At 37.0% G+C, this 23,637-nt stretch overlaps 1 protein-coding gene across 1 annotated transcript in view; it reads left to right on the plus strand.

Annotated features, from left to right (window-relative positions):
* Positions 1 to 23,637, plus strand: part of LOC131677095 (limbic system-associated membrane protein-like) — an 825,653-nt gene that overhangs the window by 561,875 nt on the left and 240,141 nt on the right. The window contains exon 4 of the mRNA XM_058956682.1: positions 13,191 to 13,319. Within this exon, the coding sequence (XP_058812665.1) occupies positions 13,191 to 13,319 (129 nt within the window). The remainder of the gene's footprint in view (positions 1 to 13,190; positions 13,320 to 23,637) is intronic.

Raw genomic sequence — 23,637 nt, forward strand, 5'->3', positions numbered from 1 at the left:
CGCACACTGGGAAATAAATGCGTCAAAATCGAAAAAAAAATCATCTTTCCACAGATAAACATTGTTTGTTATTGCGAGTTAAGAGGTGTTTAAAATCAATAGTTTTAGACATTTTAAACGCACATTAGGAAGTAAATGCGTCAAAATCGAAAAAAATCAACTTTTCACAGATAAACATTGTTTGTTATTGCGAGTTAAGAGATGTTGAAAATCAATAGTTTTAGACATTTTAAACGCACACTGGGAAGTAAATGCGTCCAAATCGAAAAAAAATTCAACTTTTCACAGATAAACATTGTTTGTTATTGCGAGTTACGAGGTGTTGAAAATCAATAATTTTAGACATTTTAAACGCACACTGGGAAGTAAATGCGTCAAAATCGAAAAATTTTCAACTTTTCACAGATAAACATTGTTTGTTATTGCGAGTTACGAGGTGTTGAAAATCAATAGTTTTAGACATTTTAAACGCACATTGGGAAGTAAATGCATCGAAATCGAAAAATTTTCAACTTTTCGCAGATAAACATTGTTTGTTATTACGAGTTGTTTACTATTTTTACCTGCAACCGTCGGCGCGGCCCGGCGCGGCGGTGCTGGGCACACCTCTAATTTTAAACGCATTTTTAAATTTCCATTTTGTCGAAATTACTTCCCGTTGTGCATTTCAAATGTTCAAAACTTTTGATTTTCAAGTCCTAATAACTCGGAAAAACAAGCAACATTCATCTGTAAAAAGTGAATTTTGCGATTTTGACGCATTTACTTCCCCATGTGCGTTTAAAATGTTCAAAACTAGTGATTTTCATATCCTAGTACAGTAGGATTCCGTTTTTGGCAACAATTTTATTTTTTGCTGTTGCCAAAACCGGAACCGTGCCAAAAATTGAACCTTATTTTTAAAGTTTGGATTTTCAATTTACGACTTCAAAAATATTTCAAGGACTTTTAACCATGTGTGAAATGGAATTAGATGAAAGGAAAAAATAAGAAAAATCAATTTTATTCATATGTTTATCAAATTCAGTCTTCGCACAGTGATCACCTTCCATAAAAAAGTCGGTCAAAACCTCAAAAGGGATCCGAATTTGATAAAAACTTCACATTGGGGTAATTTTACGTCGCTGAATTCATGTTTGGTGTTAATTTATTATTTCTTTTTACCCGAAAATTTTGGCACCTATGGAGGTTTGCAAAATCAACATTTACGAATATAAAGTGCACTATATCTGAAAATGCATTTTCAAAAAGACATCGTAAACTATTTGGGAGCTATCAGTTTTGTATTCCTAAATACGGGCTTTCGATATGTATTGCAAATTTAGTGCCAAGTTTTGTAGTGACGTTGTATTATGCGGTGTAGCGCATTCATCTGCATTCGACTATAAAAATTGATTCCGTCTAACACTAGTTACACTGCTACCACTTGTATTATACATAAACAATACATTTCTATACTTATTGTTATCATTAAATACGACACATATAGTGTAAAACATAGTTAAGGACATTATACATGCGAGCCACAACATAGCTGCTGCGCCACACACACCCCTCTCCCCTGCCTAACCATGTATCTGACATGAGCAAATATAAAAATACGTTTTTCAACACACTAACCTTGCTGGTGTGCCACGAAACTGCTACTTAAGGAAGCTAGAATATTTTCCTATACAATCAATCCGAGTTTTTGACGAAATGCCATCTGTAGTTCCTATTTTGTGCGAAAATATCGCCCCTCTTCACTTGGGGTTTCTTTTTGAAACACTTCTCGTTTTCATTGCACTTTTTCAAATGCACTTTTTTCACACACCACTGCAAAAACACTCGTGAAACTTTAATCGTTTACTAACAAAACTTCAAATTTTCTGCCAATGTGCAGATGACCAAAGGAAAATGTTCGGAAACTCTCATTTGTGCGTTTGAATTTTCACTTCAGATTTCAGTTTTTCCTAATGTAAACAAGCGAGTCGGTGCCTAGCAACGTGGCTTCCGCATATCTTCACCTTAACCTTTAAATGCATAACGCTTTTTTAAAACAACATTGCGAAAAACATCACAAAATTATCACAGTAAAGTATTGAAACTGTAAGACAATTTTAACAAAATTAAAAAAAATGATTTGGGCTTTTGAGGATTAATATGACTCCCATGTTTGGAAATAAAGTCAAATGCAATGTCAATTGATACAAAAAATATCTATTGCACATTTTTAAAAGATTTATTATGTACAACAAGAATGTTGACAAAAACGGAACCCATTTGTTGCCAAAATCGGAGTGTGCCAAAATGGGAGCATGCCAACAACGGAACGTGCCAAAACGGAATCTTACTGTAACTCAAAATACAAAAAAAAAATAGCGAAAAGTTGAAAAATTTTCCATTTTGACGCATTTACTTACTAATGTGTGTCTAAAAAGTCCAAAACTATCGTTTTTCAACTTCACGTAACTAGCAATAACAAAAAAAAATTTGTGTGAAAGTAGATTTTTTTCCATTATGACGCATTTATTTTCAAGTGTGCGTTTAAAATGTCTAAAACTATTGATTTTCAACACCTCTTAACTCGCAATAACAAACAATATTTATCTGTGAAGAGATGAAAATTTTCAAATTTTGACGCATTTACTTCCCAGTGTGCGTTTAAAATGTCTAAAACTATTGATTTTCAACTCCTCGTAGTTTGCAATAACGAACAATATTTATCTGTGAAAAGATGAAAAATTTTCGATTTTGACGCATTTACTTCCCAGTGTGCGTTTAAAATGTCTAAAACGATTGATTTTCAACACCTCTTAACTCGCAATAACAAACAATATTTATCTGTGAAGAGATGAAAATTTTCAAATTTTGACGCATTTACTTCCCAGTGTGCGTTTAAAATGTCTAAAACTATTGATTTTCAACACCTCTTAACTCGCAATAACAAACAATGTTTATCTGTGAAAAGTTGAAATTTTTTCGATTTTGACGCATTTACTTCCCAGTGTGCGTTTAAAATGTCTAAAACTATTGATTTTCAACTCCTCGTAGCTTGCAATAACGAACAATATTTATCTGTGAAAAGATGAAAATTTGTCAATTTTGACGCATTTACTTCCCAGTGTGCGTTTAAAATGTCTAAAACTATTGATTTTCAACTCCTCGTAGCTTGCAATAACGAACAATATTTATCTGTGAAAAGATGAAAATTTGTCAATTTTGACGCATTTACTTCCCAGTGTGCGTTTAAAATATCTAAAACTATTGATTTTTAACTCCTCGTAACTCGCTACATTTACTATCAAAAAGTTGAAAAAGTTCAAAATAATTCAATTTATATAGCGTCTACCATTCCGTTTATCTGCCACTGCACGGTACTTAAACGATCAAGAATAAGATACAGGTCAAACAAGCAAACCATAACAAAATGTTCATCTTTGTACAGGTTCGTAAACTGTGTGACTGGTATCGCCTTACGCGCGACAGGTAAATTATCCTCATGACCAGTCTCAAGACCGATGACGCATTTAAATTCCATGACATGTCACGAGACCAACCATCGAGGCTTGGAAGCTAACCTGTTTGAGACATGAGACATTTTCAGCAGAGCGTGAATGTACGGGTGGCTTGACATGTCGCGAAAAATGTACACAGGTTCCAACTATGATCGCTAGACTCACATAATCCTTGTTTCCATTTTTAATCACTCCTGATATTTTTTTCGATTGAGATAAACCCCTAAGCCCATCATCTCCAACGCTACGGCTGCACACTAATTTGAGATTTGACGACATCGACCCAAATGATGGACGAATCCATTTCGGTTCGGGAAAAAACCGCAGAATGGTATCCAATAATTCAGCGTCAGCGTTGTGATTTCTTTTTTTTCGCTTTTCTCCACTCCAATTCGGAAGAAGAATTCAATCCATCCAAGCAATACCGTTGATTCCGGCGAGATCACACAAAAACACAGAACGAACACAACCCAATGCCCACCGAAGTGTAATCAAATCTCGACCACGTAGCCACACCGGAGCAGGGCGGGACCACGGCACCAACCACGGACATGAGACACAGCAGCAGCAGCAGGTTCACAGTGGCCAAAGTAGCAGAAGTCCCGCCGTCGGTGCGCGGCAGGAAGAGACGACACGCTAGACTGATGATGCTATTGCTGCAAATCCCGAGTATTAGTCGGAGCTTTTTTCACGTACATGCTCCCCCGACCCAGAAGGAACGGTTTTTTTTTCTACTGAACTTCGCAAGCTGCTCTCGAACCACACTACCGAACTAGCGGTTGGGGGGAAGCAGCGCAAGATAGATGGTGATGTGTCCATATCAAAGCTGAAAATTTATCGTTTTCTAGTTCGATCTGATGCTTTGCTTTGCTGTCCATGCAGCGAACCTGGACATGGATGGGGATGTTGAGTTCAGCAGAGGACCTACCTACTATACGGAACCCGGTATTAGCATCAGAAAGGTACGGTTCTCCGACCGCATGGTTCACATCTCCGAGACTTGAATCGATATTTCGCTACTGCCGCCCTGTGCCGGGGGTGAAAAATGCTGAGATCAGTGAATTAATGGAAAGAAAGATAAATAAACAAGAGGATTTTACTGGTCCGGGAACCGGAGAATATTTAGTTGAATGATGTTTTCTTCGATACTGCCTAGCTTAGTTCGGAGCTTACTTGGGAAAGGAGAAAACATCAAACGATAAACTGGATTGAAATTGAAATTCACTGTTGACCTGGGCTGATGTAGTTCCAGTTGAGTTTCGTAGCCACAGCCGTGGGTGGGAACTTGCTTACTCGGGTTTGATTGCTGATTTGATTCGCTTGTGAATATTTTCGTCTAAAGGGGTTTGGTAATCCTCATAGCTGCGAGACAGTGCTTTTTTTTCTTATCTGTGCGGAAAATGTTTTTGGCAAAATATTTGTTATTAAAACCCATTAAGCAGAAGATAACATTTACCGACTTCTTCTTCACTTTTTATACCGCTGCAGAATCACTACGGTACAAGTCAAGAAGTCACAACGACCATCGAGATGGCGGAACGAAGATTGATTTAATTTAATGGCGATTTTATTAATTTAACCGTACGATAAATATCACAACTCTGCTTCCCGCAGGCATCCGGAAATCGTAAAAGATTTCCACTCAACTCTGCTCTAGCCCATTCCACAGAGTATGAACATCGTTTCCCAAACCCATACCGGGAATCACGTTCCGATCGAACCGGCACCGGAGTGACCGCTGGCAACCGGAAGGCGTGAGAGTGTAAAGTGAATTAGAGATTTATCGTTGATTGGTCGAATAAATTAATGCCCGGATCGATGTTCCGGGTGCCGTTGCCACCCTGCTGGGGCTCTGCTATTTGGGATAGCTGGCTTCATGGGCCCAGGTGCATGTGATTCTGCTTGTGGTGTGCTGCTTTTACGACCTACGGGAACCTATCGGCTCACCATCTAAATGCTAATTTAATCGTGAAATGTAAGCTTTATTACTATCGGTCGATGGGCTCTTGGTGGACACGTCACGCTCTGGACGACATTTTTGTTAGGAACCTCACACGGGCGGTCGGTAGAAAATGACGCTGTTTATCACGCGACGAAGGTTCAAGCTGTATAATTTTCACGGTCTTTGGCAATCTTGTTTGCACGGAACGAGAACTGTAATCGCTCAATGTTTCATGACAATTTTTTCATTCCCAATTCGTGATCTAACGCTAGATGTCGACCGCCAGATGGCACGGGAGTGCAATGATGATGTTTTTATTTTCATCTGTCAAAACACATTGGAAAGTAAATTCTGAATTTTAAAAATTCAATCAATATTATAATTAAATGTTATTTCTTCTAACGAAAAGTAATATTGATGAAGAAAATATGTTTCCCACCTCTGAAAAATATCCAGATGGTAAATTTCTTGTTACATCACTAAAAATTCGTTCATCCAGTTTCAATTTATACTAAAATGAAATTCAGATATTGAAATTTCGATAGAAACACGATGGTGGGCAAAAATCACTGGATTAGAGAGTGCAGGTGTTGGCAGTAGAGGTTATCCACCGATAAATCCAATTTCTAGATAAACATTTTCCATATCTAAAACAACCAATCTAACCTCAGCAATACAAAAATAATTCCGGATCTCAATAATTCGCAATAAAATATTGAGTTCAACTGAATGTTTTGATGTCAAACGAAAGAACCAGAGTTTTCTTGTCATCTGTAATCAAACTATTGGTGAAACTATGTGATATTTATTTTAAAACAATTAAAATAGAACAACCATCCTATATCATCAATGCAAGAAAATATTTTCATCATCATTTGATTGGTACCAAAAATGAAATCTAGTTGGCGCATCGAGCGAAAAAGTTTCACGTTTGAGAGCCAATACGGCAAAACTGACAGTTCAGTTAGTTTATGCAGAAGTTCTTTCGTTAACAACAGTTTAAACTGCTTCAAGGTCGTAAACGTCATCAATTATTCCAACATTTACAATTGCTTACTTTTCCAACTTGTTTAACTTTTTTAATTAGTTTACTTGTGCTTTATTTTTTTACAAATTAAATTCACACCCATTCATGTCAAATCTATGGCATTTACTAGTAGCTCCAGGCAGGGGCATGGGGTTGCATGCCCTTCCCATATTCAAGTGAATGATATTCAGCGTTGCCATAGTAGCGGATTTTTCCGCAATCCTGCGGAATTTCCGCAATTTAAAATAGAGTGGCGGATTTTTCTGCGGATTTTCTGAATTTGCGGATTTTTTGCGGATTTTTCATGAATGAATCAAATGGTTGGCCTTAATTTTTGAATTTTAAATTGTATGTTTAATCACAATACCTACATTATATTATTTTTATAAAGTAAACAATTGATTTCGAAACGGCAAAGTAAATTTCGGTTGCTGAATTTCAGCGAAATGGTTTCAGAGTTTCAGCAACCATTGAGAACTCAATAAAAATATAAGTGTTGAAGTTCGACAAAAATACTATAAACTGAGATTGTTTCTTCGTTCCCGCTTTTTTCGCTTTATTAAATTTTTAAGCATTCAAATTTAAAAACGCTAAAGTTTTAAAACTTTAAAGATTTCAAAGTCAAAATTTATGAATGTTTAATTTTTTTGTTTTGAATTTCTGAATATTTTCCTTTTTGATTTTCAATTTATTAAATTTCAAAAGTGTTGGATTCTTAAATTTTTATATTTCCGATTTTTAAATTTTGAGAAGGAACTCCAAAATCATTGAATTTTAAAGTTTTTAATGTATAATCCTTTAAATTTTATGTTTTTAAACTTTATAATTCCCAAATTCTGATATAATTATTATAATTTTTATATAATAAAATGTTAAATTAACAAATCTTCAAATTTTAGGATCTATGCATTTTTAAATGTTTAACTTCTTGAATTATGAAATATATTTATTTTTGAATTTTCAAATTTTTTAACCATCATATTTTTAATTTTTCATGCATTTAATTTTTTTAAATAAATTTTTTTTTAATATCAAATTAAATCTACAATTAAACATCCAAAAACTTTTAATATCTTAATTATTTATTAGGTTTTTATATCTTCAATTTTTTAAATTTTTGGGTTCCAAACTTTTAACCTTGAAAATTTTTGAATCCTCAGATTTTAATATTTTTTTTAAATAAATTTTTTATACCTTTAAACTTTTAAACTTTTGAATTTTGAAATGATTTTCTTTTTGAAATTTCAAATAACTTATTTTTTAATTTCATAGTTTTTAGATTTTTAAAGCATTTAATTTCTAAAATTTTAAATAATTAAGCTTGAAGTTTTGAAGCATTTTGATTTTAAAATTCGTGAGTTTAATATCTCTTCTGAGACAGATACTCCCGAACAAGCTCACAGATCAAGAGACCGTGGATACTGTGATCTCCAGGTCGGCTTGCTACTGGGTAATCGAAGGGGCTTCGCGAAACAAGGTTGTGCACAAAACTATTGTATTTCTAGGATGTGGAAAAGTGAAATTTATTTAAATAAAAATGAGCAAACAAAGTGTTGGTGTGTGGTGTGGTTTATTGGGCTATTGTAGGTTTCAAGTTCGCTTTCTGCTGCGGTACGTACCGATGCTGGGCTGCTCGTGGTGTTCGCTGATGGCGAGCGCTCGCTGGTGATTCGGGCGATGCTCGCAGTTCGTTGGGTTTGCTGTTGGTGCTGGTGGTACAGCTATGGCGTCCCGATTTGCGGGGGTCGCAAAGGCTCCAGTCGATTGTAACGGCGGATGGGTGGCGTGGCGGGAATGGAACTTTACGGCGTCTTCCTTCTTTGGCTCGATCAATGGGCCACGGACGATACCGTATTGGATTCACCGAGAAGGGCCCTCCTTTACGTTTAGGGCACAATACCCGAGGGTTCACAGGGCTCTGCGGCACCTGTACGCTAATTCCTTGGCAGTTAAACGTCAGCAGATTCCTCTGCTTAGGCCGAAACGTGTTCGAGTGAGTGTTTTATTCGGGTATAAAAAAGGTCCTGAATGAACAGCACGGTTGGGATCTCCAAGATGTCCGCTAAATATTACCTCACTACTTATAATTCTTTTCACTCACTTCCGACGCACACGAATGTCGCGGTACTAATGACCAATGGCGGATTTTGCATGGTCCCCTTTCCTTACTACTGCCACCCACCATTACCATTTCCATCCCAGGTGTAACCTATCACCACCTCATTCAGCGGTGTATTAACTCTCAGTGAGCAACTGTTAGCTCACTGTTCAACCCATTACAGCCCGATGTTGTTATTTACAATTGCTGTGATGTGTATTTGTCCCTACTATTTAAAATTCATATTTATTTATTTATTTACTAACTAATACTAACCCTACTAACAGTAACATTAAGAAACACAACAGTTTTAAAAAATACAATAATGCACATAAAAATCATCGTGACTTGTAACGACGGTTATAAGTTCCTGAGTTAGATTGTTTTTACTTCGATTATAGACGTTTTAGCCTTTGGGTAATTTGCCTCCATTTTCAGGATAGAAAAATCTCTTTAGAAATCTCTCTAACTCTATGTGCGAGATTGATAATTGAACCCAAGTGAGCTGCGAACGAGGTAAACGATTTGTCATCTACGCTATGCCCGCCTTTTGAATTTGATTGACACATCCTTAAATTTTTGTGCATTTTGGTATTTTTTTTAGTTCAAGTTTTTTTTTTAATTTTCGATGCTTTTATTTTTGAATTTTAATTGTTTTATTTTTTTTATTTTTGGAATTTATTGGATTTTAATTAGGATTTTTCGATCTTTTAATTTGCAATTTTTATATTTCCAATTCTTGTTTTTTTAAAATGTTCCTTTTTGAAAATTTCTGGAACAAGGTGCGCAGAACTAAATATGCGTCCGGTCAAATTTCCGCATCTTCTTTAGTTCACTGAGAAAGAGGATTTTCTCCCAAATTCGGCGGCGAGTGTGGAGTTTCCAGTCAAACATTTGAAAATTGAAAAATAAAAGTGATTCATACATAATGATAATAAATTGTAAAAAAGCTCGAAAAGCCCTTAATGGTGGAAAAAAAATAAAAAATGGGGATTTTATTACTTGCGGATTTTTGCGGATTTTGACGTCAGCCGGGGATATCACATTTGCGGATTTCCCAAAATAAATAATGGCAACGCTGATGATATTTTAGTACAAGTGTTTGTAATTCTCAATAATATAAAAGTAGATTTCTGGGTAATACAGCCAAAACTCGACTGTAATACCCTTTCGGTAATAAGACCATTATTTTGCGATTTTTTCATTAAAAATATGAAAATTGCTCTACATTTTTATTAGGAAGTGTCTTCGTTTATTTAGAAATTTAGGTAGAACATTCAATTCCGCATCATATTTATGATCAAAATCGTTTACGCCAGCTTGAGAGCAACGCCCAGTTGAAAATGTTGGGCGTTCATTGAATAAACATCCAACACATCAGACTAACGTAGGATGACTTAATCTCACTGGGCGGTTGACGTAAACGATTATTGTCAAAAAACGACCATTAAACGTATTTCAAACTGAACAATTTAGACCGCCATTATGGCACGTAAAAAGCTGGATATCCTTTTTTGGATGTCATTTCACAGGCACAGATACGGTCGCACATTATTCATGCACTAACATGTATGTTCACCAAGCTTATGGCGACAATTACGTTTGATACTCACTAATTAAAACTATTATTTGGCAGGTAGATCGACAAAGCAACATAAATCACTTCGTACTTTATTCTTCACTAATTTCGCTCACAAGCCCCATTAAATGCAGTTAATGCAAACAGAACTACGCTACTTCGTCGATATAACCCAGTCAAAAAGGGCAAGTTGCTGGCTAACGGGGGGCTATTTGCCAACTCGCATGCGCGAATTGCCCTTCAATTTGCCAGCAAATTGCTGGCAATTAGGGGGCTATTTCAACTGCAACATTTGGGCGATTTGCCGCCGTCATTTTTTGCCGACTAATCCGTCCTTAAATCGCGCCCAAATCGCCCACGGAACGCGCTATTTAATCGCCCTTAATAGCCTAATATGAAAATTAAAAATATTACTTATTTTCGGATTCATTATCTACTCACATATACTTACCAGTATACTAGGTAATCACCACCAAATTATAAGAAGAATCGATGGTGAAATTGGTATTGCACACCAAAACTTATCACAATCTGACGTTCATTAAGATTTTAGGTCAGAGATCTTTTTCTACTATACATACACACGATTCCACAATTTCCCATATTCGTTGGCTAAATTAAATGCACTAGACAAACTAAGTACAAGTGAGAACACACCAATTATTCAAAAAAACAATTTTAAGCTTAAGCTAAACATGAACCGCCATGTTTGAAAAACGCGAAAAACAACCAAGTCCATTTCAGCCGCCAAAAAATTTGTCCAAGTATTGAAATTGCCTTTAAATCGCATTCGCAAATTGCATTTGTTCCTAGGGGCAATTAGCACAGGCGAGTTGAGTCAAACGTCAAACTTTTTAAATCGCCTGACCATGTTCGTCCGCATTTTTTTTTTTTTGACAGGGAAGACTTGTAAGTAGGGGTTTGCCCACTACTCGGTTTCTTGTTTGCCCGGCGGACCCTTCTTTTCAGGGCAGCCTAGATGCTTCCACCGGAATTTCGGATTTTCGTAACAACAAATAACAAAAGGTAAACACAGATAAACTAATAGATTTGCCGGCTTTTATTGTCCTCCAACTCTCCACTTCACTGCTGCTGTTTCACTGTTGCGGGCGATTTCTTCCGACCGGCCGGGACAGCAACGGCCGAGTTCTCCTGATTTTCGTTGGCTGCTCCGGCAGCGGTCCTTGATTTTTAGCTAGGGAGGTGAGCTTTGCTCCTTTGTTGGAACCTCTCTAGCGACGTTGGCGACGAATCGCCGGATCGTCCACTCGCCGTAAACGATCCCGGAAGTCACCGCAGTAAACTTCCCAGGGGGAACCTTTGTCCGCCCTGCTTCGTTCTCCTTGGCAATTAACTGTGGAGGAGAGCTTGGCTCGTTTGACTGATACTCCACAGTGAGAACGGACGATGCTTCGGATCTTTAACAATTAGCCGGGAACGCGAGTGGCTCCTTCACGATTAGCGTTCCACTACGGCGATCCTGCACCACACTTGTACGTGTGCCCGAACCACGGGCCGGCACTCTTCGACGGATTTAATCACCGTCACACGCGCGCACTTTAATTCACTACAATTGCGGCGGAAAACTGTCCCGAAAAAGTAAACAAACGTCTGTCTATTACCGTGGTTCGTCACAAACTAAACTTTTTACGATGGCCGCCTTCTGCACGACCAAAACAAAACACGAAACCGCACTACCGTTGGAAGCTGTCAGTCGGCAGCATAATCCATACACCTGTTTTTTGTAGCAATCGGAGAATTGGAGCCTATCTAACCCTATGTTACTTATACACACATGTTAAACAAAATTTTCTACACCTATCTGTATGCACATAACCGTTCACAAACGCGAAACTGAGTAAAAACTTACAACTTTAACGTGAACGGTATCAAACAGCGGTGAGCATAACTTTAAGTAAACAAATACACTGTACGGAGTGTATACACAAAAAAGGGTATATTTCCACCCAGTGCAAAATTGTTACCCTGACGGGTTACAGACTACACTGGCTTTAATTGTGTGTATTTATGTGCGTGTGTGTGGGTGTGTGTGTAAATCCTATCCTATCTCCCACTGTTTGGCAGCGGATTTTTTCAATAGTGGCCAAATGGATATCAAAGTGCTTCGCTTTTGGAGTCTGCAGGACTGACTAATCTTGACGTTCCGTACCGGTGACGGAAGCCTGATGTATCGTGTGAATCGTACTTTATAGGCGTGCAAACCTTACGCATGCAAACTGAAAATTACTTTTGACGTAATCAACATAGCGACGTATTTTTCTTTCTATTAATAGAATTTTACATATTTTTATATACGAGATAAAAAAATATCACATTTTATCATGTAATTTAATGTAAATTTATGCGAATTAGACCCTTTTTATATGCATCTTGCAATCCGTGAAATTAAAAGATTCTTATTAGCTATGTGGTTTTCTTAAGCAGAAGACTTTACACACCTAGGCCCAGATAGTGTCAAAGCTTATATTTGATCATTTACGTCCATTGTAAAACAAAAACGACTTCCGCACGTGTACGTGCGAAGTGCAATAATAACAGTTCTCCAGCAATAATATCCTCCACACTCACCCAACCGGGTGGAAGTGACCGGAGTAGCTCCAACAAACGCACTCATTCAGTGGCAAAAGCAATCGCTATAACACCTGAAAAGTTCATTGAAACACGTATGTTTGTCTTCCATAAGTAGTTTTTCCTCAGAGCTTGCCACCACCCAACCAATCCTGTCCGAGCCATTGCGGACGGTGAATGGTGACATTTCAAAAACTTTCACCACGGAAATCCATTTCCCTACAACCAATCCCCCCGCAATCATTCCTATGAGAGAGAGAGAGCGAAAGAGTTCGGTGAATGCAGAATGGGACATGACGTTCGGAAAACATTTTAATCTGCCAGCTTTGGATTTAGAACCTCTTTTTCCCCCACTTACACAAACGCACACACACACACATGCATACATGCTGCTAGAATCTGCTAGACTAAATATAGCAAATGTAATGTTTACTTTTTTTTCTCTCATTCATTTGCAGGTAGCGGCAGCAGTAAAAGTCTTTCGTCGTCAAACAACGGACTGGTGCCACGGTTTATCTCACGGGGGCACACGTACCGGGCGGTCGTCGGTGACACCCTGGTGCTGCCCTGCGAGGTCGAAAATCTAGGTGAGTAGCAAAACCAGCGGACTGGCGAAGCTTCCAGAACCAGAGCAGAGGCGAAAGAGTGCGTTTTCACGTTGCACTCGCTGATCCGGACCATGCGAGCAAAGGCAGCGAGCTCCTAGCAGGGATAGTGACAGGCAGTGCCTGTTCTCGAGATCGGGTCTGCTTAATACACGAGCCAAAGCTTAAGGGGTTTATTCCGGTAGAATAAATACACTTTTTTTTCTCTGCGTTTCGGTACGTACGTGGAACGTGCTGGTGAACGTTTCAAAACGATCGGCAGAGTAATTTATTTGCAATGTCTGTCGTCGAGCTAGTTGCTAGTTTATTGGGGAGAGAGAAACTAACCTAGTTCCTGTGGTTAAAAGCATATCTACAAAATTGCTCTTCAACCGTTTCATTCCTAATAGTATCGCAATTTAGAAAAAAAAATAAATGTCGCTATCGAATACACACAACACAACACAGCTTTCTGTGGAGTATTTATTAACATAAACTGGCGGCGAACCAGTGAAAATCGAATTGAGATATTGTTCTGCTTTTATGCCGTTTTTGCTTAACGCTGAAACTGAGTCTAGTTCAAACATTTATTCGACGAGAACATTTCAAATGGGCACATAAACAAAACGTAAACAATTCCGGTTAATACTTACTTCAAATGGACACTAACAAATCTTTATACACGCCTTAAATAAGCTGATTCTGAAGCCTGGCTGTTAGCGAAATAATAGATTGTCGAAAAGGCACATAAGCAAAATAACTTGTTTTGTTTGTGTTCCCTTTCAATTCCCCTTAAAAATTAACGGTTCATATACACCAAACAACAAAACGGAAAAAATTGTTTATGAGCTCTTTTCTTAATGAAAAAGAGTATACTTTAAAAGGGTCCAAAACATCCCAACACCGAGAAAGCCCACACTACTTTTACAGTAAACGGCGGGTAGCCTAGAACAAAGTTCCAATCGCCTACCGATAGCCTGCGTATAGTTGAACCCGCCAAGCCGCCTTTTCATTTACTGGGAGGGATCAAAATAAACGTCACATAATCATTTGCTGTAAACAAAAGGGTTCACCCGCATGAACTATAAGCTAACGTCTCACCGAAAAGGGTTTATGGGAGAGAGCACAAAACCAGTGCGATGTTTCAAAAGTTTCACAACTCTCACCTACCCTGCTCACCTATATGTTCTCAGTTCAAACGTTAAACGTCAAATTTGAAATATGTTTGTTTTCAATCGCCTTTTTCATTGCTACCAATTCGCGTATCTGTTTGTAAACTGATCAATAAATTTATAAGCATATTCTCAGCTGTTGAAAGCTATGTGCCAAGAGAATTAAGGAACTCGAGCTCTTACCTCATCACATACAATACTACTAGTAATAAATCGATGAAATTCGGTTTAAAATTACACGAAAAACCTTCTAACAATACAGTATTTTAGCAATGTTTGTTAAAGATCTGCGCGAATTTCGATAAAAAATTGTGGCAAAACATATAGTTATTGGGCTATAGCTCAATATAGCGATCGACCAATTATATTATAAGACCGAATGATCATCATATTTTCCATTGATAGTGGACCGATTTTTCAAGACCATTTGCGTATACATGGTTTTGAATATATGTTTTCGCTGTGAAAATTGAGCCTGAAGGACCGGCTTGTCAAAATTGACGCAACTGAAAAGTAGGGTGCGCATTTGGGAACGCAGCCGACGACAAAAAGCTGAATACACTACTTTTCGCTGGTTGAATTTTCCAGGTTTCAACTGTAACGATAAGAGCAACAACCATGGATCATCACACTTCAGCTCAGTAACAAAAAAACGCCCGAAAGTGCAAACCCAGCGCACTCTACAACTATGTGCATAGTAGAAGAAACTCAATTCATATGCACCCGGTCAAAAAAAATGCGGACGAACATGGTCAGACGATTTAAACAGTTCGACGTTTGACTCAACTCGCCTGTGCTATTTGCCCCTAGGAACAAATGCAATTTGCGAATGCGATTTAAAGGCAATTTCAACACATAGACAAATTTTCTGGCGGCTGAAATGGACTTGGTTGTTTTTTGCGTTTTTCAAACATGGCGGATCATGTTTCGCTTAATTTTTACAATTGTTTTTTAAACAATTGGCGTGTTCTCGCTTGTATTTTGTTTGTCTAGTGCACATAATTTAGCCAACGAATGGGGGAAATTGTGGAATCGTGTGTAAGTATAGTGGAACAAGATATCTGACCTAAAGTCTAAATGAAAGTCAGATTGTGGCAAGTTTTGATGTGCAATACGAATTTCACCATCGATTCTTCCTATAGTTTGGTGGTGATTACCTAGTGTACTGATAAATTTATATGAGTAGATAATGAATCCGAAAATAAGTATTATTTTTAATTTTAATATCAGGCAATTAAGGGCGATTAAACGGCGCGTTCCCTGGGCGATTTGGGGGCGATTTAAGGGCGAGTACAGCGGCAAAAAATGACGGCGGCAAATCGCACAAATGTTGCATTAAAAATAACCCCCTAATTGCCAGCAAATTGTAGGGCAATTAGCGCATCCGAGTTGGCAAATAGCCCCCCGCTAGCAAGCAACTTGCCCTTTTTGACTGGGCAGAGAAAACACATAGCCTCCCTGTCAAAAAAAATGCGGACGAACATGGTCAGGCGATTTAAAAAGTTTGACGTTTGACTAAACTCTCCTGTGCTAATTGCCCCTCGGAACAAATGCAATTTACGAATGCGATTTAAAGGCAATTTCAATACTTAGACAAATTTTCTGGCGGCTGAAATAGACTTGATTGTTTTTCGCGTTTTTCAAACATGGCGGTTCATGTTTGGCCTATTAAGCTTAAAATTGTTTTTGAACAATTTGTGTGTTTTCACTTGTACTTCGTTTGTCTAGTGCACTTCATTTAGCCAACGAATGTGGGAAATTGTGGAATCGTGTGTATGTATAGTAGAACAAGATATCTGACCTAAAGTCTTAATTAACGTCAAATTGTGATAAGTTTTGAAATGCAATACCAATTTCACCATTGATTCTTCCTATAATTTGGTGGTGATTACCTAGTATACTATGTGAGTAGATAATGAATCCGAAAATAAGCATTATTTTTAATTTTCATATTAGGCAATTAAGGGCGATTAAATGGCGCGTTCCGTGGGCGATTTGGGGGCGATTTAAGGGCGAGTTGGGCGGCAAAAAAATGACGGCGGCAAATCGCCCAAATGTTGCATTTGAAATAGCCCCCTAATTGCCAGCAATTTGCTGACACATTAAAGGGCAATTAGCGCATCCGAGTTGCAAATAGCCCCCTGTTAGCCAGCAACATGCCCTTTTTGATTGGGGTTTTCTACTGTTCATGTACGACACGTCACATGACACAAACACTACCTCAAAACTTGGTGGGCAATAATAAATAAAGACGGAAACTACCTAAGACAAGACGTGACAATCGGCTTCTTATTTTTCCTTCGGCATTCTTCATTTCGCACATTTTCACCTTGCCGAAATCTTCCGAACACTGTTGCTATTTTTATGGAGTCTTGTTAATTTATTTTATGAAAATGGAGTCTTGTTAATTTATTTTATGCCGGCAATATTTTGCATCTTGAATCCACTATATTGAACAAGGGCACCGTTTTTCCATGTCATGGGTGTTTAGTAAGGTTTGATGAAGCTATTTTCTGAGTAATTTAAGATTATGGTGTGGTTTCTGTCTTATTTTTGTTAAAGTTAATCAACCACGTATACGGTAAATATATGATAAATACTTGTTTCACTTCGCCGCACAATTTCAGTTCAATTTAGTAATTTTTACTTTTTAGACGATAATAATTTTATTTGTCAAAAGTAATGACATTCTTTTCTTATAAATATAGCAACCCTGCCAAACATCATTTCGCTATCCCTGCAGAAACATTGCGTACGGTGCGAAAAGTCAGAATCAACCTATCAGGAGCTGGACCATTCTGACGCACGGCTCACAGAAACGAGGCTTGCTACTCTGCGAATTGACAGTTTTCGGTGACGTCAGAGAAATCGTTGAAATAAACAAACGAATTTCTCGAAAGTTGTTAATTGACAATATTTGAGCTCTTATGGTGGAAAAAATAGTGTGCAATGTATTCTTGGCGTAAATTACGCCATAATAGACACACAGACACAGTGGATCTATGTGATTATTAGCGTAAATCGGGAATTTAGCTGCATGCCATAGAAAACATATCCCACCGTAATTTTCTGTTCACAGCAAAGGTATTGGACATCGGCTTAGCTTCCTTGTGATTTATCAGGTGTCGAACATTCGTTAGCAGCAAACAATATAGGAATTTCATATTATTATTTTTTCCGACGATTTCTATGACGCGCGCTCGTCAAATGTTTACATTTTAACGAGCTAGCCTAGTATATGTAAGCCGTGATTCTGACGTAAAATTGAAACTAGAACGGCCCCCTATCGTCACGTCTTGTTTTAGGAAAACAACAAATGGGATGTTTTAAACCAAGAAACAGCATTAGTGTTCGTGACACCTTTTGATAGGATCTCGTGGGAGTGCACAGTGGGACGAGCCCGGACTTAAGTCCATATATGAAGGTTATGCGATATTCTCACTAGTATTTTTCTCGTATCAGCTGAGCCATCAGAGACATTTTCGCAAAATTTTAGGTGATTTGAATTTTTGACAGCTTTTTCAAGGGCATAACTCATGTGTTTTTTGCATTATTTGACCATAGGAACTATATACTGTTATTCTCGTTTTTCAAAGAAACGGTTGATTTTATGAATTGCATTACTTCACCAAAATTATCCGTGTAATAAAATTACATCGTAAAATCGCCAAAAATAAGTCACTAATTGGTTTAGTTAGTGTTTAGATAACTGTTTGTCATTATTTTTTATTGAATTCGAACTTCTAAAGCGATAACAACAACGACGCCCGTGAATGCCCGCGATCACACTATGCTCATTCGAAAGCTTTTCATTTTCTCTTTAAAATGAGCCTATGCTAGTTTTGCGAAAACTTGCGATAAGCAGTCAAAATTTGAAAAAACTGTGAATGGAGACGCATGGTTATTACTGATATTTAATTTGAATATTCACTTTATGACTAGAATAATGACACTAATTTATGCACAACTTTCAAATAGCATTTAGAGCATGATCTAGAAGGGTTTTACTAGTGATCAAGAGTAAGTAGCCAAGTGGGGAGTATGGTTTTTCAAGTGGTAAAGGAATTAAGAATATTGAAAATTCAGTAAATATTTTCAACCATCTGAAATGTGTCATAACATGTTTCATGAACTATTTTTGCTAACTTACGCAATAACTGTCAAATTGAGTGAACACAGTTGAGTTCTAGTCATTTGGTGAGACTATTTTTTCTGAATTTGTATAGCACTGATATAGCTTAAGGGTATGCGATATTATCCAAATAAAATAAGACCATTTTTAAATGAACCATATACGCGAAAAAAATATTTTGGATTTATTTTAATTTAAGGTATGAAATAAGCAATCTAAGCAACTTAAAACACACCTGCGAAAACAAAATCGTTAACCATCTTGTTGATTAGTGAATGTAAACCAATATTTCACTAAGACGCTCAAAATGTTTGTTTCAAAAATGAAAAAAAATGTAAAACCAAGTAACCCACTAATGAATTAAACGTTCCAAAATTAGACAATCACATCTTATTTAATCCTTAAAAATAATATAGTCATTTCTAAAGCCCCATTATGAGATGTCAATCAATTCGTTTCAATACGGAAAATAAATTTCAAAATTACAATTGAAAGAAATCTTTATAAAAGACAAAATATTTACTTTTGAGCCACTCTAATAAGTAGTAAAGTTAATTTCTATTTTCTATAACCAACATAGTAATTCAGCGCACAAAAATGTCTTTAAAAAAATTTGAACCTTCACAACAAAATAATTATTTTTGAGCCACCCTAATGTATAATGATTTTTTTTTTGCAAATGTTAATATCAAAAACGATTTAGCACACGAAAATTAATATACACAAATTTTAAGAACGATTTAGAATAAAAAATATTTTTGAGACACCCTAATGAATAGTAAATGTTCATTTTTGAAATGTTTTAATATCGAAAACGAATTCAGCGTACCAAAATTACATAAAAACGTCCTATATGAACCGATACGGAAAAGTTTGGACTTTAGTCCACCTTTTGTTCTAAGTCGTGCCACTGTGTTGTGGTAGATTATGGCGCGGGAGAGAAATGAGTGGTTTGTGTTCTTTCTTCTCTCTCCGAAATTGAATTCATTCAAAAACGTGCATTAAGGACGTTTCACCGTTCCGTCCGAATAAGTTAAATGCGTTTCTGTTGTGCCCGGTCACACGTGTCGTACGTCAAAACGTTCCGTGCCGTTGATGGTGTGTGTATGTGTGTGAATTGCTACTGCATGTAACTAATCCTAACGTTCCGTTTACGTTCCGCACCGGTGACGGAACCCTTATGTATCGTGTGCATCGTACTTTAGTTTGAATGGGTTCACATCGATAAACTGATTTAAGTGGAACACACACAACAGGGATACCAGGTATATTTTGCAAGTGTCTTCAATGTAATAAAAACTACAAGGGGCAGCCCTATGGGGTTGCACGAACTGTAGACGTAGGACTATACTACTTAAAGTAAAATATTTATTTTCTTAGTACATTTATAGTAATAATAAATCAAACATATGTCTTACGTATGGTTCAATCACAACCAATCAACATCGAATATTACATGTTAAACCAAACCTTCTTGGTTATCAGGTCATTTCATTTGTAGTAGGTGATCGAATCCGATTAAACTTATTTTAGAAGATCTGAAGAAAGTACAGAAAACTGTGACCGAACTAATATCTGGAACTAAATCTTTATAGAATAAGATTGGCTTGTAAAACCTTTTCGATTGTGGGTGGTAAAAAAACCCGGACCAACTTTCCTAAAGTACGCATACAAATATAGCGAATGCAGTGGTATTAATCATATATCGAAACTATAAATATATAAGAATCGAAAACAATTTTAAATATGCACAAGATGCGTTTTTGCAACGGTTTTTCAAGTGGCAGTGTATTCATTCATAAATAGGCTTTGTAGTATGTACCTATTAGTAGAATCAAAATACTATAGGCTGAGTGGAAATGAATCACGTGATGGTGAAATGAATCAATGAATTGATCGAACGTAAATAATAAACTTTCATTGTGCAATTTAGTAACAAATTAGATCTATCTACCTACACATTCGCCTCAAACATTAAACCCAAGCGCACGAAGCAAAATGAATCAACGCTGATGATGATGGGTAGAGCGAAAGAGACAACTAATACCACGACACTATGTTAACCGTGTTTGCAAATGGAGCTCGCACCCAGTCAAAAAGGGCAAGTCGCTGGCTAACGGGGGGCTATTTGCCAACTCGGATGCGCTAATTGCCCTTCAATTTGCCAGCAAATTGCTGGCAATTAGGGGGCTATTTCAAATGCAACATTTGGGCTATTTGCCGCCGTCTTTTTTTGCCGCCCAAGCCGCCCTTTAATCGCCCCCAAATCGCCCACGGAATGCGCCATTTAATCGCCCTTAATTGCCTAATATGAAAATTAAAAATAATGCTTATTTTCGGATTCATTATCTACTCACATATACTTACCAGTATACTAGGTAATCACCATCAAATTATAGGAAGAATCAATGGTGAAATTGGTATTGCACTTCAAAACTTATCACAATCTGACGTTCTTTAGTACTTTAGGTCAGAGATTTTGTTCTACTATACATACACGCGATTCTACAATTTCCCACATTCGTTGGCTAAATGAAGTGCACTAGACAAACAAAGTACAAGTGAAAACACACCAATTGTTCAAAAACAATTTTAAGCTTAAACCAAACATGAACCACCATGTTTGAATAACGCGAAAAACAACCAAGTCCATTTCATCCGCCAGAAAATTTGACTAAGTATTGAAATTGCCTTTAAATCGCATTCGCAAATTGCATTTGTTCCGAGGGGCAATTAGCACGGGCGAGTTGAGTCAAACTTTTTAAATCGCCTGACCATGTTCGTCCGCATTTTTTTGATAGGGCATGTACAAACTATTTTGTGTACGAATAATTATACATAAAAATGTGCTGGAAACGAGCACAACACAAAAGATAGCATACGGACAAGCTCAGTGTAACACTCTTCTAACGGACTTCTAACTCAGCTACACTGGCTGCAAAAGCACACAGCGCAGTGATCTGCTTCGCCTGCCGCTCAACAGGGAACTGAGATGTTTCGGCGAAATCCGTCCATTTAAATAGTCGATGATGACGTCATTCATAGAAGCGTAGCGCGCTAGGTACACAAATCTGTCGTGCTGGACTAGGGAAACGCTATCTTCTATGTGTAAATGCGCGATATTTTGACTAGGTTGTTCATTATTTAAATTTTTAATGCCATGATATTAAAAATCTTTGGGTTTATCTATTGGAATCTATTCTTAGAAGTATTTCGGAGCGACATGCGCAAAAAATTTGAAAATTTATCGTGAGATGGCTGAATTATATGCGTTTAAAATTGGACCACTTTTCGTTACATACCATTTTTATAGGATTTGCAACGTGCACCCCTATATCGAAAACAAAGACGTAGTCCTACGTCAAAAATGTCTTCATTTGTCTTCAACGAGCAGCATTCGGAATCAGTTTGTTCATTTTGAGCTAGAATTCTACCAGGAATTGGGCAGATTTCCGAAAAACTTGTTTTTAAAATGTGAGAAATGTCTTCACAGCGTTTCAAATGTCTTCAAAATGAAGACATGTCTTCACATCTGGGCCACGTGTTCTGATTCTTCGGTGCACGACTCTCTGTTTATCCCATAACAGATTGTGTTATGGAATGTTTCGAACACATAAATAACACGATGCTGCAGTGGTTTTGTACTTTTCAAGAGACCTAGTATAGATTGTAGATCTCATCAAATGCAACACAAAACAGTGTAGGAAAAATGTTGTATACCCTCAAAATCTTGATATATAGCAAAAAAACGATTTTTTGAAGCTTTCGGTACTAAATTTTATTGCGTGATCATTTTTCAACCTATTTTAATTTTTTTTGAGTGTTTTGGAAAGAAGAAGAAATGACCTTTCCAACGGTATGCTATGTTTTGTTCTTTTGTTAAAAGTACTATGCAGTTTGGGACAACAATATGAAAGTTACCATTATTTTACTATTTTTTGATTAAAAATTTACAAATTTCTCATCATTTTTATTAGGAAACGTCTTTGTTTTAATAATAATTTAAAGAGAGCATTTAATTCCAGGTCCATTGATCTATTTTTGATCAAAATCAGTTGAAAAATGGCTGAGTTATTATTTTTTCCAAATTAGAAACCTGCTTTCATGAACTCTTAAGGGGTTAGTTAGGTATTGTCCAGAGGGGGAACAACTTGACAGCTCCTATACAAATCGTTGAAACCACTTTTTTTGGGTCTGTGGGTCTAAAATGGCGAATCAATCTTTATTCAAGAGCGATTTCTAAAAAATGCGTAAACTTGTTCACAGTGAAAATTTTCTTGTTCAGATTTTTTTACTTCCGATAATTCATTTTTGAAGACTTTTTGGGTTTGGTGTTGTTTTGTTATAAAAATAATGCATCTTTATTCCGATGCATTATTTTTAAATGATTCATGATATTTTGGAATCATCAGCATACGAACAAGCGGCGCTTATGCTAGTTAGTGAGTATCTTCATTTAGTTTTGAGATATTAGGTAGTAATATTTTCATTGCAATGTAAACAACAAACACAATGATACTGGACTGTTTTTCTCCCTCTCCGATAGAAAATGAGCTGTCATCCCTTCTGAATTTTGTGGAAACCTTTGCATCGTAAATGTCGCATGCTGTCAGAAATAAACAATCGAAGTCAATCTCGCCTTTGTTAAATGCGAAGTGAAAAATGATAATCACATAACCAAATGTATTTAAGATTAACAACAAACTTTCGAGAATTGTCATATGCGAAAGATATTTCAAGGGCGACGGGAGAAGAAAAAGTTCACACTAGAAGCGCACTCAAATTAAATCATGCATTTTACATTCGGCACAATTTGTAATCCTTTTATTGCTTATTGCTTTGAAAGTTGGATTTTTGATGCACTTCGCTATCACACTTTTTTCACGGTTGCCAAATGAAATGATATGAAAACGACAAAAAATTAACTTTTTCCATCAAATTTGTTGTGAAAACCGGGATACTGGCAGCCATGCTAACCTTCCAGCTACTAAAAGTAAGAAGAAGTTTGTTTTTGACA

The sequence above is a fragment of the Topomyia yanbarensis genome, chromosome 1, assembly GCF_030247195.1.
Source record: "Topomyia yanbarensis strain Yona2022 chromosome 1, ASM3024719v1, whole genome shotgun sequence".
Taxonomy (NCBI): Eukaryota; Metazoa; Arthropoda; class Insecta; order Diptera; family Culicidae; genus Topomyia; species Topomyia yanbarensis.